At 39.9% G+C, this 16,199-nt stretch overlaps 1 protein-coding gene across 1 annotated transcript in view; it reads right to left on the reverse strand.

Annotated features, from left to right (window-relative positions):
• SYT3 (synaptotagmin 3) overlaps positions 1 to 16,199 on the reverse strand; it is a 223,008-nt gene that overhangs the window by 14,105 nt on the left and 192,704 nt on the right. The window contains exons 6-9 of the mRNA XM_066607182.1: positions 13,107 to 13,227; positions 6,722 to 6,893; positions 6,175 to 6,304; positions 4,516 to 4,645 (exon numbers count right to left, since the gene is read on the reverse strand). Of these exons, the coding sequence (XP_066463279.1) occupies positions 4,559 to 4,645; positions 6,175 to 6,304; positions 6,722 to 6,893; positions 13,107 to 13,227 (510 nt within the window). The 3' untranslated portion in view covers positions 4,516 to 4,558. The remainder of the gene's footprint in view (positions 1 to 4,515; positions 4,646 to 6,174; positions 6,305 to 6,721; positions 6,894 to 13,106; positions 13,228 to 16,199) is intronic.

The following is a 16,199-nucleotide window of genomic DNA, read 5'->3' on the forward strand; positions in this document are numbered from 1 at the left end:
ACAGCACGAAATCGCACAGTTATGTGCGCAAGTTTGTGCAGAAAGGGCGCTTATTTTCACACACCCATAGACTCCTACAGTGCTCCAAATACGCACAAAACTAGAACATGTTGCATATTTTTCATGTGAGCAAATTTAATGTGCAAAAAAGCAGAATGTGAGTGAAACCACTGAAATCAATGGGTTCTACTGTCTGCATTTTTGTGCATACAAAGGTTGCATGTAAAACTGACGCAAAACCGTGCACAAAATTGCCCGTGTGAAGGAGCCCTTATGGATATTTTCTGTTTGTGAACTCTTAGGAATCTTTCCCAATCTGTCCAATTTTAGTTTCTTTTTAGCTTTTATTCCCCCATTTTCGGGGTAGTATCCATCCTGAATTTTGCTATGGTGGCTTATCTTTCCTGGGTAAGCCCCAGGCAGCGACACCTATTTGTGATCCTAGAATGTTGCTGGGTATTTTCGTGCAACGAGCGGAGGGGTGGGGCGGACCTGAGCCTCGCTTCTTTATTTGAGTCCAATAGCTTCACGCTCTAAGAGAAATCAATTTTTCCAAGCCAATTCATTAAATTGGACCTTTAGCTATTTATGTTGATTTACTGAATTGTAAAGGCTGAATTAAGTCCTGCAGTGTAAAGTAAAAATGACTACATCAAGATACATTATATAGGAACCTCAAATTCTTGCTGGTACGCTCAATGCTATGCTGTTTTATAGCAACAATGAATTCCCCCAAATGAATTAATGTAAACCAGACGACTCATCCATCATTCCCCAGCTAGATTACTAAGAACGGTGCTGCTGACCATTTAAATGACCATTTCCTCTACATCACCAAAAATCTCACTAGAGTTGTCCTCTAATGTCATATATACAGTGCTGTGCAAACATATTAGGCAGGTGTGGAAAAAATGCTGCAAAGTAAGAATACTTTAAAAAATGAGTGTTACTAGTTTATTTTTGTCAACAAAAGAGAAATCCTGGAAATTCCATGATGAGATGGACACGTTTGCACATTTGGTGGTTTTGCCCGGCGATAATGGGTCTATGGAGGGAGATCGGGACACTGTGTAACTTGCTGAGGGGGAGATCAGTGGTAGTAACCCCAGAGATTGCTGTTCTCTTAATTTTCCCAGGCTCCTATGCAGATAACAAAAGGGACATCCTACATTTTTTCATCCTGGCTATGAGAGTTGCGATTCCTCGATCCAGGAAATCTCAGGTCCCACCCATGCGTATAAGCTGGATGTTAATTATGGATGAGATCAACCATATGGAGGAACTCAGAGCAAAGGACGATATTAACCGGGCGGTCTATAATATGACATGGGAGGTCTGGAAAGAATTCCAAGGGTCCCCAAGGTGTGCGGGGTAACTTGCAGATGGGACAGCCCCAATATAGAAGAGGGTAGGAGCGACAGGCCCCTGGGAGACCTAAAGAGAGAGGTATCAGAACTAGAATCAGATTATAGATTAGACTTAAATCAACGGAGTCTGGGATGAGAAGTGAGGCCGAAGATTTCCCTCCCTCTTTTTTCTCTTTTTGTTTTTTCTTTTTCTACTTTTTCTTGTGAATGTAGAAATAATACTGGCTGATAAAAGAAACCCTTATAGAGGCGCATTTGGTGCTTGGTTGAGCTCTGGCAGGCACCACTCTGGTGGTGATGGCCGGTCGGGGCACAACGGAACACCAAAAGATTCTGGCGATGGATTGACTAATATACCTGTCTAGAATTAATATTAACCATGAAGGATTTAACCTGAGTGGGGTATTGATTGTTATGTGGTCACTTTTGGTTATAGATGTCAGTATTTATTTATCTTTTTATTATATATTTGTTATTTTATAAGTATGTTCAGTGCTACTTATTATTATGTTAGCTTGAATAATGTAATTCATAAAAAACTTATTAAATAAATAATTACTAAAAAAAGAGAACTCTAAATCAAATCAATATTTGACATGACTACCATTTCCCCTTAAGACAGCATCCGTTCTTCTGATTGTTTGGCCGGACGTCATCATAGCTGGTCATTGACGGAAGTGTAATAGCTGGCTTCAATTACGCTTCTGGCTCCTCAAGACTATATGTTGAACCCCTAACTTTTAAGTTTCTTCCATTGACCACCTATGATGACGTCCGACCCGCTGTACCAACAGTGGGCCAAATGAGCAGCTGATCGGTGGATCCCTGTCATTCAACTATAGATGACCTATCCTGAGAACAGGCTATCAGTAGTTAAGGTTCTGGAAAAACTCTTTAAATGTTAGCAAAATCGGACTCGTTCTCTCTATGTCTGTGAAATTCCATAGTATATTGCAGTCCTGTGCTCAAAATAAGTACCGGATTATCAAATTTTCTAAATTGTTTAATTCCATATGAAAATAATTTAGTTTTACCATGCATAGGCACAACTTGAAACATCTTGGCCCAATGTCCACAAGGGTGCTTCCAACTGTCACGCGTCCTTTCTAGTTCTCTTGTCCATCTACATGGTAGAGTCTTTTGGCTCCTCAGTTAATAAGGCCAGCTCTATAAACCTCCGCTCCCGTATAGCTTTGCTAGTATGAATGCTAATGCTATACTAATAATAATAATTTTTGTTCAGTTTACACTAAGTTTGATATTTCGTATCTCAGCACAAAGCTTTTCGACCTGCTAAAAAGACTTCAAGCTTTTACCTGCAGGCAGTAATTTTTGCTGCTGTAATATGGCTTCCCAAGGCACCAGATATTATATCAGACATTAATGAATTGACTCTCAGTCTACAATACCAGACTATTTCCACAGCTTGAAACTCCTTTACAACACATTCAATCACAGTAATAGATCAGGGGCTGTATAATCAAGGTGTGGAAATACAAATGGCTCTCAGACATGGATAACCATTGCCTAGACACTCTGGGCCCCAGTAAGGCTATGTGTAATAACTAATATACTGTACGTGTCAAGCTAGATGGATGTGGATCATAATTGCTTCTACCCTTCCAAACATTGAGTGTGTAATATAGTTACTGGATATGCTTGTCCTCTGTATTTCCTACATGGTGCTATATTCGGGATACAATGACACCCTTGCATTCTGACATCTTTATATCATAACCAGGAGTAATTTTTCAGCAATCTGTTCTACAGTAGCTCTTCCGAGGAATCGGATCAGACAAGCCAGTCCTCAATCTCTACGCGCATCAAACAGCCTTGGGCACCCATGACCTTTTCATTAGTTCGTTGGTTGTCCTTCCTTGGACCACATTTTGTAGGTACTAACCACTGCGTACAGAAAACACCCTATAAGATGTGACAATTTGGAGATGGTCTGACTCAGTAGTGACAATTTGGTGCTTGCCAAAAACACTTGCTCATTTTTTCTGCTTCTAACACATCACCTTCAAGAATTGACTGTTCACTTGCTGTTTAATATATTCCCCCCCTTGACAGTTTCTATTATCGCAATTAATATTATTTACATCACCTGTCAGTGGTTTTAATGATATGGATAGAGATGAGCGAGCATACTCGCTAAGGCTAACTACTCGAGCGAGTAGTGCCTTAGTCGAATATCTGCCCGCTTGTCTCTAAAGATTCGGCTGCCGGCGTGGGTGACAGGTGAGTTGCAGAAGTGAGCATGGGGGTGTGGGGGAGAGAGGGATCCGCTGTCAGGTTAAGTGATGTCTCGTTTTTTTATGGAGGCTTGTAGTTTCTATTGATACCATTTTGGAGTACATATGACTTTTTCATAGCTTTTTGTTCAGTTTTTTCTTACATTGGTGTGACCAAATGTGCGCAATTCCAGCATTGTGTATTGTTTTTAATTACTTCGTTCACGTGCGAGATTAATAATGTGATATTTTAATAAAGTGGACTTTCACAGACATAGTGATTGCAATTTTTTAATTATTATTCTTTTCGGTTTTTTAAAGTGATGATTGGGAAAAGGGTGGGTTAAACTTATAATATCAGGACTATTATGGTAACACCCAATTTCTATAGTTTCTTTTTCTGTCATCCTTTGCCATTTTATGACCCCATAACTTTTTATTTTTCCATAGTTGGGGTTATGTGAGGGTTTGTTTTTTGTGGGGTGACCTGTAGTTTTTATTTATATCATTTCAGCGCACATACAACTTTTTAACTGCCTTTTATTCCATTTTTTTTTAAGTCGGAGTGACCATAAAAGTATAATTCTGGCATTGTGTATTTTTTTCTGATGGCGTTCACTTTTTGAGATTCATAATGTGATATTTTAATAAAATGGGCTTTTATGACCGTAGTGATACAAATTTTTCATTTGTTTTTGATGCAATGGCTGAGAAATGAGGGGCTTTAACTTTTGTTTACATTTTTTTCTAATAATTAAAAAAAACCCTGGGGATCCTCAGAAAGCCCTAGACTGCCATCACACCTGGGCAGCATCTGAAGATTTCATCACAGGGCAGTCATTTGGTCCTAATCAGGACATTTAAATGCCGAGTATGACCTATGACTGGAAATGTGATAGACATATGGTACTTACAGCTCTCCTGATCTGCTTCTCTCTTCCCAGACAGTGGAATCAACTAGTCAGAATGTGAATTGTCCACTATTATACTTGGCTTCTCCCGAGGTGGAGAAGGTTTTGTCACAAAACTGGTCAAAGCTTTTTCCTGAAAAGATATAAATATTTTAATCCATTAAAACCACGAACCCGGTTCTGTTAAAGTTGATTCAGCACTTTACTTATCCGAAGGCAACACAGGATAGAGGGATGGTGGACACTGAGCTCAGGAATATATAGCTTTCTGTCATTTGATTCAGTATTTTCATGTAAAAAGCTGCTTGACTGCTGCCTGCACTTATAGAAAACTTTGAGTCCTGCTTCCACCCGCATGCTAATAGTGAAAAGGTATGAGTCCTGCTGCCTTCTATTAGTAGAGAAACCTTGTGAGTCCTGCTTCCCCACCCATTAATAAAGAAAGTCTGTTAGTCTTGCTGAAAAATATGGCACAGTCTCCAGGATGTGCTTGAGGGGCCAAAACTAGAGTGTGAGTACTAAAGGCGAGAGAATGCTAATGAGAAGTAGCTGCTGTCATTTTCTCTGTAAATGGTACTGGAGATCCACAATCTGAGGCTTATGTTTGATTCTGCAGAGAATTTCTTGATAGCATTTCATTACAGCTATGCCATAGAACAGCAGACCTCTGAGGTTAGCTCAAGTGGTCAAGTGGTTCACACCTGCCCAGCATTCATTACAAAAAGTTTGGACTTGAAACATCAAGCCGGTGTTATGTGGTCATGCCCAGCATGCCCTATAATTACCCCTTATTCATTTCATATGTTGGAGGGGCCTGGGAGAGAATGCTCCAGCCAGACTCTCTGGGATTATATCCATGTCCATCGGGATGTTGCCCTTAAAACCACCCCTTTGCAGCTGGCCCATTCCCCTCTTATATGTAGATGGAAGAAGCAGATCTCACAAGTTTTTTCTATAATTCTGGACAGCAATTAATCCCCTTTTTAGGAAATACTGCACAAAATTAGAGAAAATGACTGTACATAATGCCCTCTATCATATATTCTCCTTACATAGAAAATCTAACAGAGACACTTAAAAGTGACATGGTCATCATCTAAGTTAGTTTAGGGAGTCTGGGGAGATATCTTTCATATTCACCAGGCGGGCACATTCCAACGCTGTGACGCCATGAAGTGAGCGCATACTAGGAGCTTGACTCTTTCTGTGCATGCATTTTTCAATCATCTTTATGGGAGATGCACATGCAGAAAGAGTGAAGCTACTTGTGCACGCTGACTTCACAGGGACACAGTGCTGGAAAGGGGTGCCCAGTATGAAAGATACCTCCCCGATCTTCCCTCATCTTTGAGCCCCATAACTTAGTCTATGGTGCTCAAAGGTGATGACTGTGTCCCTTTAAATTACTTTGTAACATGTAGGAGATTTGTATAAGCAAAGTAGTGTTCCAATAATAAAGTAGCATGGATATAAGCATACACAAATGTATGCAGGCTCTATGTTGAATGTTTATCATCAGCTTTGAATATTCTAAGATCTAGAATTAGTTTGGCCAAGCATAGATAATAAATATTTTTGTATGCTACTTGATGGTACCGATAACTGGTATCTATCCAAGGAGGATTGGGCATTATAGTCATAATCCAAAGCAGATGCATTTACCTCAACCAGTTGATGCCAATGTTCAATTGGTTTTCTGGGATTTGCCAGCATCTCATTCCAATGTTCCCTTCCTGGCATGTCCGCATCACCGCCCACACGACACATTCCAATAACCTCATTGTGACCTATACTGTACGAATGCAATGAAATACGAAGATTACATGTCAATTACTTGACTGCAGAAAAATCAACAATTTTTTTTTGTATTTTTCAAATAATAAACTGAAATGAACAATTTAATCCGTGTTATAGCCACTTAATCCTAGTCCACACGCAGCAGAATTTCTCTGAACGTAATGTTAAATTCTGGCTTTCTGGAGGCACCAGTTATCTTCCATTGAGCTCAATACTACATACATACTGTATGCAATGAGGTTCCCCAGTAGGGCCTACAGAGGGCCAGAAAGTTATCATTTCACTCTATGTCTGTGTAGTGGGAAGCAAGAAATTTGGATTTATCATTTCTTCAAATAGAGCAGCTCAGGTAAATATATGGTCAGTCGACAGCAATAATAAAGTCATTGTTAAGACATGGCTAATTCCTTACCAATCATAATCCATAACTGCAATTGTGAGGCTCACATGGTCCATATTTTCATTAGGAATGTCAAACACCAGCGCCTCATTATAGGTTGGGTTCAGAGTATTCTTCTTTATAGATGTTTTTCGCTTTTTGAGCCTCCGGCCTTCACAGATGAGGGATGCTTTCACATATGGATCTTTAAGACAAAGGACAAGAGAAGAAGCTTATAATAAATCATGAAGTAGAGTTGAGTTAAAGGTCAATGATGTCAGAAATATCTATTCTTGATTTAAAGAGACCTGACAAATGGAGCCATGAAGTATTGACTATTTCAGAATATATAAGAGCAAACTGATTTATAATAATCAAATGTGTAAATTAGTGACAGAGTCAATACTAATAGCATAATGTTGTAGTTGAAGAAGAATTAGAGGAGAAGTATTGTTTGTGCCTACATGTCAATAATGCATTGAGCTTCTTCAGTGATGTAGTTCATACAATCCTTCTAAGAGACCCTGTTGATTAGGGTCAGATCTAACATTGTGACTATCTTTTGGTCTGTTATGATCCTATTTTGCGATTAATCAATAAACATGCATCTACTATATGACTTTCATTAGTATCTTAATGTCTTCTTATTCCATATAACTACCCTTTCCATGTATTATACCATGATTTACTGCCATTTAAGGATATTTAAAGTGTGCCAGCTCCAGACCACCCCCTGGTAGTCTGCACTGTGAGCTAGTCAAGCCCTAGGAGAGCTGCCAAGTGGACCACCCATAACATGTTGCTCAGAATTCTGCTCAAGTAAGTGCCCTGTGAAGTAACAAAGAATGTAACCGATAAGCTGAGTGCCCTGCAAAGAGACTATGACCATTAAGCTGTGTGTCCTTAGTGACAGCCTACTTCTTGTTATTTGCAACTGCCAAACTAAGTGCACTATTGAAATCATAGAATAGTAGAGCTGGAAGGGACCTCCAGGGTCATCGGGTCCACCCCCCTGCTCAATGCAGGATTCACTAAATCATCCCAGGCAGATGTCTGTCTAGCCTCTGTTTGAACACTTCCATTGAAGGAGAACTCACCACATCCCGTGGTAACCTGTTCCACTCATTGATCACCCTCACTGTCAAATAGTTTTTTCTAATATCTAATCAGTGTCTCCTCCCTTTCAGTTTCATCCCATTACTTCTAGTCTTTCCTTGTGGAAATGAGAGTAGGGCTGATCGCTCTGCACTATGGCAGCCCTTAAAGAGACTGTTAAAGAGACTAACTACCAATGCCTGTACAATATAGATTTTGTAGCTGACAACCTCGTTTTTATTGTGATTGTAAACATTTAGATTTCTGCCTCCTGTGGAGTAACGTTTTCTTATGTTTACTGCTGGTATCCACTTCATTTACTGCACCATCCTAGAGTGGGGTCTTGCAAGTGGGTCAAGGGCAATAGAAGACCTGATCTTCCTACAGGCTTGGGTCGAGAAAAGGCTAATGAAATTTAAAGGGATATTCTTATATGAGAAATGTATGGCATATCTTCTGGGGCCCAAATCTATCTTGAAAAGTGTCCCATTCCAACTTCCTTCCATCTCACTTCCTCCTGTCTGAAGTATCTAGGAATATGGAAACAGTCGAACTAGCTGTTCTATACTGTTTTTATAACTCCCAATCACTTCCATTGGAGTTATGGAAATAGCAGTTGGGATGTTTCTATAATACCAGGCATTGGTAGCCATGGCATACAGGCTGTTATTTCCATTTCAGCCATGTTTTGCAAGAGATTGGAATACTCCTTTAATATAGACATTTGTAATTGAAAACTAGGGTTGTTGGTGGATAGTAAATACGGTATAACTGTAGCAACTAGTGCCACACAGCTGCTGACAAGATCATATTTTTGCCACTATGCAAATCACTAGTTAGACCATAAATGGGCTGTTGTGTACAATTTTTGGCACCTGAATATAAGAAGAACATAGCTGAACTATAGTGGGGGCAGAGAAGGGCAACCAAGATAATAAATGGAATGGGTGCATTGGAGTACCAAGACAAGTTATCAAACTTGGGGCTATTGGTTTAGAAAAAAGATGGCTTAGGTCAATATACAGTACAGAGATTGTTTTATTGGTCTTTTTATACCTATACCTGTGACCATAACAAGGAGACATCCTCTGAATCTACAGGAAAGAAGGTTTCACCATCATCATAGATGGGAGCTCTTTACTATTAGAGCAGTGATACTATGGAACTCTCTGCCACAAGATGTTGTGATACTTGATACATTGAACAAGTTCAAGATGGATCCAGATGCTTTCATTAAAGAAATAATCACATGTTATTGGTACCAGATTTTTGGAGATGGGACCTTGATCCAGAGATTTCTTATGATTGACATATTTGGATTCAGGAAGGAATTCCCCCGAGGTTGGACTTCACAAACCTATATCTTTAACCCCTTAAGGCCATGGCCTATTTTGGGCTTAAGGACGCAACGATTTTTGGCAGATTTTCTTCTCCATTTTTCAAAAGTCATAACTTTTTTATTTTTCTGTTGATGCGGCCGTATAACGGCTTGTTTTTTGCATGGTGAACTGTAATTTTTATTGGTGCTATTTTTGGGTACATAGACTATATTGTAAAATTTTTATTATTTTTTTTATGATAGCAAGGAGAGAAAATGTATCAGTTCTGCCATAGTTTTTTTTTTTTTTACAGCGTTAATCATGCAGCATAAATGACACAATCCATTTTTTTCTGTGGGTCGGTATGGTTACAACGATACCAAAATTCTTACATTTTTTTATGTTTTTCCACTTTTCTGCAATAAAAATCTTTTTTTTTTCTAAATCCCTGCATTCAAAGTCCTGTAACTTTTTAATTTTTTTATGTATGGAGCTCTATGAGGGCTTGTTTTTTGCAAGATGAGCTGTAGTTTTAATTGGTACCATCTTGGGGTACATACTGCTTTTTTGATCACTTTTATTGCGTTTTTAGGAAGGCAAAGTGCTAAAAATTAGCATTTTGCCTCAGTTTTTTAGCATTTCTGTGCACAGTCAAAAGCATGTGCAGCTTATTGTACGCGTTGTTACAGATGCGACAATACCAAATATGTAGGATTTAAATTTTTTTTTTTTACCTTTCTTATGCTAATATGAGAAAAAGCATAAAAAAGGTTTTTTTTTACTTTTTTTTTACATTTTTCTTTTTTGTTCATTTTTTATTATCTTTTTTTTTTTACACAATTTGTGTCCCTCTGGGCCACTTACAGTACAGCACTGATGATCGCTGTGATAAGGCATTGCATGGCTACTGCCCTGCAATGCCTTATCGCTTATACAGCGATCGCAGGCTATGGCAATACAGGATGCCAGTATCTGGCATCCTGTTGCCATGGAAAGCAGTCGGGCTCTCTGCGATTAGATCGCGAGAGCCCAGTGACATCACAGAGGAAGTGCGCTCCCTCTGTGAACCCCTCCTATGCCGTGATCTACAAAGATCGCGGCAGGGAAGGGGTTAACAGCAGAGGCCGGCTGTCAGTCCCGCTGTGGGATAGCGCGAGATCATAAGTGATCTCACGCTATCCCCAGGATGTAAACTTACGCCCTGGAGCGGGAAGGAGTTAACCTTATCAACTATATAACTATGTAAGTTGCCTGCAACCATCACTAGGGGAAGTTTTTGAGCTTACGGCATGCTGTTTGAGTATAAAAGGGTATTCCCACCTTGGCTTTTCATAGCTGAGATGGGAAACCACTGCTATAGTTACCAGCCACTCTGCTAGTAACTCCGAAAACAGCAAAGCACTTCAGTCCAGTGCTGTTTGCATAGCTCCCAATGAAGTGAATTGGCACTACACGCTAAATTGGGGATCTACAAAAACTGTGTAGTGTGCTGTGCTATGCTGCCTCCATAGCTCCCATTTACTTTAATGGAAACTACACAAGCATGGCTGGGCTGAAACACTTGGCTGTTTTTGACAGCTGGTCGGAAACAGAAGGCCAGGTTTTCCCATTTAAGCCATGAAAAGCCAAGATGGTAACATTCCTCTAATGTTTAAACAGTAACACAAGCTCCTAGAATCCTCCTAGTGGTGGCTAGAGGCAGACAAACAGACTCTTGGACTTCCATCCCTGTTATCATGTATTAGATTGAATAAAAGTAGGGTTCACATGAGATACAAAATTTTGTTATATGAGACAATTCTTGAGTGAATGTCTAGGCACACCATACTCAGCTTTGACCTAGCAAGGCTAGCATTAACCAAAAGACACTATTGGAAAATTTCCATCTTACATATGTAAAAACTCTTTCAAATGTAATCATAAAAGTATGCCCTACTTAACTAGTACATTTCATCACTACACCCTGCTGTTTCTAATAAGGTAAAGGCAGGAAGAACATGAAGAACAGTTTCAAAATCATGATTAATAGGAGCAAAATTCTAGCCTTCAAATACGTTGTTGTGACTGCAGACTCGGCAGCAATACTTCAGTGATGAAAATCAATTATTAATCACAGACATCTTCATGTCTAAGAGATGGTTCAGAAATGTTCTTCCTACTTCCTCTATAGCCACTCTCTCTAGCGCTGATTGTTTAGGCCATGAAATATTTAGTATAGGTTAGTAAAAATAATCTAAACCTTACAGCAAGTTTCATTCTTTTGCGTAACTTTAAAGGGGTCATCCAGGCTTTAAAAGTTGATGTCCTACCCTCAGTATAGGGCATTAAGATTTGATCAGTGCGGGTCCACCGCCTGGGACCCTGCTGATTAGAAGAATGAAGGGGCCACAGTGCTTTTTGCGAGACCCGAAGTATCTTCAATTTTTACATCTGCATGATCCTGTTCATACTCAAAAAGCTACCGGTATTATTTATAGCAGCCGTTTTGAGTACTACAGGCTTGTCCCATTGACATAAGTGGCTGCTACAAATAATACAACATTTTGAGCCCTCATTGGATCATGCTCAAATGTAAGCCTTGAAGATGCTTCAGTGTTTGCATAGGTGCCCTTCAAATCAGCTGATATGCAGGGTACCAAGCAGCAAGTAGTCTGCTCATTTGAGGTTGAGGTAAAAATTTCATCAGGGACAAGAGATGGCAGGCCTAGCAAGAACAAATCTGATGACGAATGACAACTCTGATGACATCACTGTTTTTTAGTGAACTAGTAGGATTCATGATCATAAATATTCATCTAAGGGACATCACTTTGGACAACTCATTTTCCTTTTTCAAATCTATCTTGTGAGTCATAATGTTTGTGCAAATGTTTCTTACAAAACCACTAGAGTCGGCTAAACATTGGTGCTCCATGGGCTTCTGTGTTCATATGAACCAATATGTTGATGGATTTCACTATGGCCTTCTGATTTTGCAAATAGGGGAGATCCTTAGAAACAGTCTTTTAAAAGACTCCTTATGAATGATCATGCAAAAATGGGAAACTTGTTTAAGAGGGAAACAGTCAAGAGCTTCATGCTGCCCAACACACAGGCAGTATGAAATCTGGAGCATCACCCACATTTCATAGTGGTATGCTTTAATCCACAACACTTCAAAAGTTCAAGAAGTAGTCAAGAACAGGGAATAAATTCATTGGGATGGCCCCCTACAGGCTTCTCCTCTTTCACCTTAGCTAGATTGAGAGATCTCTACTTTTTAGTGTATAGGTAGAGACCAGTCAGTCTAACTGAACAGGGTGGGTGATGCTGGTGGGGAGCCCTCAGTAACTCTTCTCCTCATTCCTGGCTCCTTCTGAAACTGTGTTTTTTTCTGAAATGCTGGATATTGCAGCACTTCAGACCAAAATATACTTCCTTGTGATAAGGGTACCTGTACATATTTAATGCTGCCCATTGTTTGGACAGCCCCAAACACATGACAGAATCCCTTGAAGGCAAACTGGATTGCTAGTCATCTGCGGCTTCCTTTTAAAGATACTATTATATGTAATGTTGCTGGGTTTTTCTTTGCTCTCACAAAGTTGGTAGAGAAAAGGTCAGAGGACTCTACTGTATGTATAAATGGACCTCAGGCATTTCAGTGACAGACTATGTGTTTTAACATGATATAATCTGGCTGATACCTTGCCTCTGATTACTTCTCTAATATCTACTCAGCCTTTATGTCTTCTCACAGACTATATTTAGAGGATCTTTTGGAAACCCTCACTTGTATGGAGCACAGCAGTCATCATATACAGGCTAGAGGCTTGTAGACTAATACCCCTGGTATCTATTGCCTTCCTTCAACCTCATTGGTGTATTCTCGTTCTTCATTCTTACCGCCAAAATTGGGCGTGCCAAGAAATGGTGGACCATGGTAGCTTTACTTTCTATTTACATACAAATCTCACCTTATATCCAAACACGAGCATGGCAAACAGCGGCATTAAATAACTAACCTGAGAAGCCAGTCAAATCCATTGCCTTCAGGTTCGATGCTTTAATGATGGTGACAGTAAGGCGGCCGGCAGTCGGGAGGTAACACAGCGAAAAGTTGATTTCACCCAAATCGGCTTTCTCCTTGAAATGCAAAACAGACTTTAAATGTTTCCTGTTTTTACAGCAATATTATTTTCAGAAGAGGGGCAATTAGGAAGTGAAAATATTCTGCAATTAAGCCAATTAAATGGAATCTAGTACACAAGGTGTAGACACTTCACCAGATGTTCCCACAGCAAAATCAACATCCCTGAGTAACTCATAAACCAAGCCTGTGTTTCCAGAGATCATAATGGAGCCTTCTTTTAGATGGTTAAAACAGCAATAGTTATAGTATGCTCCAATTTTGCAACTTAGGTTCTTATTAAAGGACCTTCAAGGGGATGTCTAAGGGCCTCACCATAGCTGAACTAAAGTATGTATCCAGGCTTGCTGAAATCCTTCCTTATCCAAACAACAGACATCGAGGGATTTGTGGGCTTCTCTATCAACTGATTCTTCAAAAATCAGTAGTTTCACTACCTTTAACCTAAGATGTATGTCTGTCTTTACTGCATTTTAAGGGCTCAATCAGACTAGCGTTTGTTTTTTGCGTACCTATGTGCGCAAAAAAAATGCACTCCATGCATGTTAAAAATGTGTGTGACCGAAGCTCCGTGCCCATTGCTTTCAGGGAAGTGCTTGAAATATAAGCCCTTCCCTGAAAATCATCCCTAGCAGTTGTAAAAAAATAGAAAAAATATATACATCACCTTCCGCCGCTGTTGGGGGTCTGGAACGTCTTGTCGCTGGCTTCCCCAGAACTGTTCTGAAGCTCTTTCTACTGCCGGGAATTTAAAAATCCCCACCTCCTGAAAGAGATGGGTCTGATTGGCTCAGCGCTCAGCAATTCAGCAGCACTGGCCCCACTGATAGCAATGGAAGAACATTGCGATCTTCTGACACAGCTATGACAGGTGTGACAGGGAATTCTTTCATCCCTGCGGGGAGTCCCGTCATCACTGAACACTGTGACAGTGTTCAATAATGAGGGGACTCCCCATGGGGAATCTTTATGCTTAGCATGGACCTTGCCGTGGCGCACATGTCCTATCTTATGCAGGTGCAAAGATTTTGCACCTGTAAAAGACGGACATGTAAACACATTATAGAGAACCAATGCTTCTATCGGACGCGCACAAAAAATTGCTTGTCTCAATTCTCCCTAATAAGACTATCACAAGCCTGTAAAATCACCATAGGAGATCTTGAAAAATATACAAGGATTGTGGGAAATTAATGAGAAAAACAAAGCAGGTCCAACGAAGAGAAATTTGCAGAAAGGCTCAAAAATATCTTCATGGACAATATCCCAACAAATCAAGAATGAAGGCAAATGAAGAATATATATAACATGAGGGGCAACTTAATGGGGAAAAACGTAAAAAAATAATTAATGAAAACCCAAGTACATAAATAAGAAAATCCAGAACAAACTGAATAAACCACAGTTTTAGTTAAATTTGGATCAGTTTGGGAAGATCTTAAACCCCTTCCTATGGCATGTATAGTACAGTTGCAAAAAAAAAGTAAGTGAACCCTTCAGGATTACCTGGACTTCTGCATTGATAACTGATACCATGTGGTCTGATTGATATCTAAGTCAATTATAGAAAAACACAATGCAAGTAGGCTAAAAGCACACAAAAAGTTGTGCCGGTCACATCGTTTACGGAGCACAAATGAGTAAGGCTGTGTTCCCAGATGGTTTCGGAATTCTGATTTTACTGCGTTTGCATGTAATTTCTATCGCATTTTGGTGTGCATATTATACACACATCAAAAACACTTACTGAGAACCGCATGAGTTTTACTGTTTAAACGCCACGGTATTGCCATAAAGCAACATGCTTCACCTGTAGCAGCTGATCAGCTGAAAAGCATGTGGTTTTCAATCTACATTTTTGAAGTGCAATTAACATGCACATTAAAAATGCAGTAGAGACGGTCTGGAACTACTGTAAGACTGAGATTCCAATGCCATGTGGGAATGCAGCCTAAATATTTACAGTGCACAGAGAAAAAGTTAATGAACCTCTATGTTAATGATTTCTGCCAGAGCTAATTGCCAAAGGTGTTTCAATTAAAAGGGTTTTCCCACTACCTACAAATTGCTTTGCAGCCACTCAGTACTTCCTAGTTGTTGTTGACCAGGACAGGTGACTACTGCAGCCAATCACTGCCTATAGAAGGTCACTGCTGTGGTCACTGATGGGCTGCGGCAGTCATGGGTCCTGGTCAGCAGAAACCAAAAGGTACTGAGTGGTTGTGAAGAAATTATAGGTAGTGGTGATATCCTTTTAAAGAGATGCTTGTCACAGGTGCTTTGTCCATTAAGTAAATGCTTACAAAGCTTGGTTACTGTCAAAAAGACAGTAGAAAAATTGGTTAGTGTAAATCATGCTTTGCCTTTGATACAAATAACTTTCAGAAGATCTCAGAAGGCATACTATAGGGACACATGAAACTGGAAAGGGTTACAAAAGCATTACTAGAGACCTGGGTGCACGTTAAATACATTTTAATAAATGAATGGTCCAAAATTCCTCAATATTGGGCAAATCTTATTTGCAGCTAAAAAAATCATTTGGAGGAGATTATTGCTGTTAAAGGGGGATCTACAAGTTATTAAAGGGGTTATCCAGTTGTAAATTATTAATGGCGTATTCTTAGGATAGGGCATCAATAATAGATCTGCCAGGATCCACTGCCTAGAAACCCTGATGATCAGCTGTAGGTTGGGCCTTTGTGCTCACGCACTGAGCTGATTTCTGCAGGAAGCAGACAGCTCTATTCCCACTGCAGTGGCCAGGCTTGTTATTACAGGAATTGAAGTAAATGGGAACCTGGCCTGCAATACCACTGGGCCACTGCAGTGGGAATGGAGCTGTCTGCTTCCGACAGAAATCAGCTTAGTGCGTGAGCACAAAGGTCCAGTGAACAACTGATCGGTGGGGGTCTCAGGTGGTGGACCCTTGCCACTCTACTATTGATGGCCTATCCTACGGGTAGTC

Source organism: Eleutherodactylus coqui, chromosome 6 (assembly GCF_035609145.1).
Source record: "Eleutherodactylus coqui strain aEleCoq1 chromosome 6, aEleCoq1.hap1, whole genome shotgun sequence".
Taxonomy (NCBI): Eukaryota; Metazoa; Chordata; class Amphibia; order Anura; family Eleutherodactylidae; genus Eleutherodactylus; species Eleutherodactylus coqui.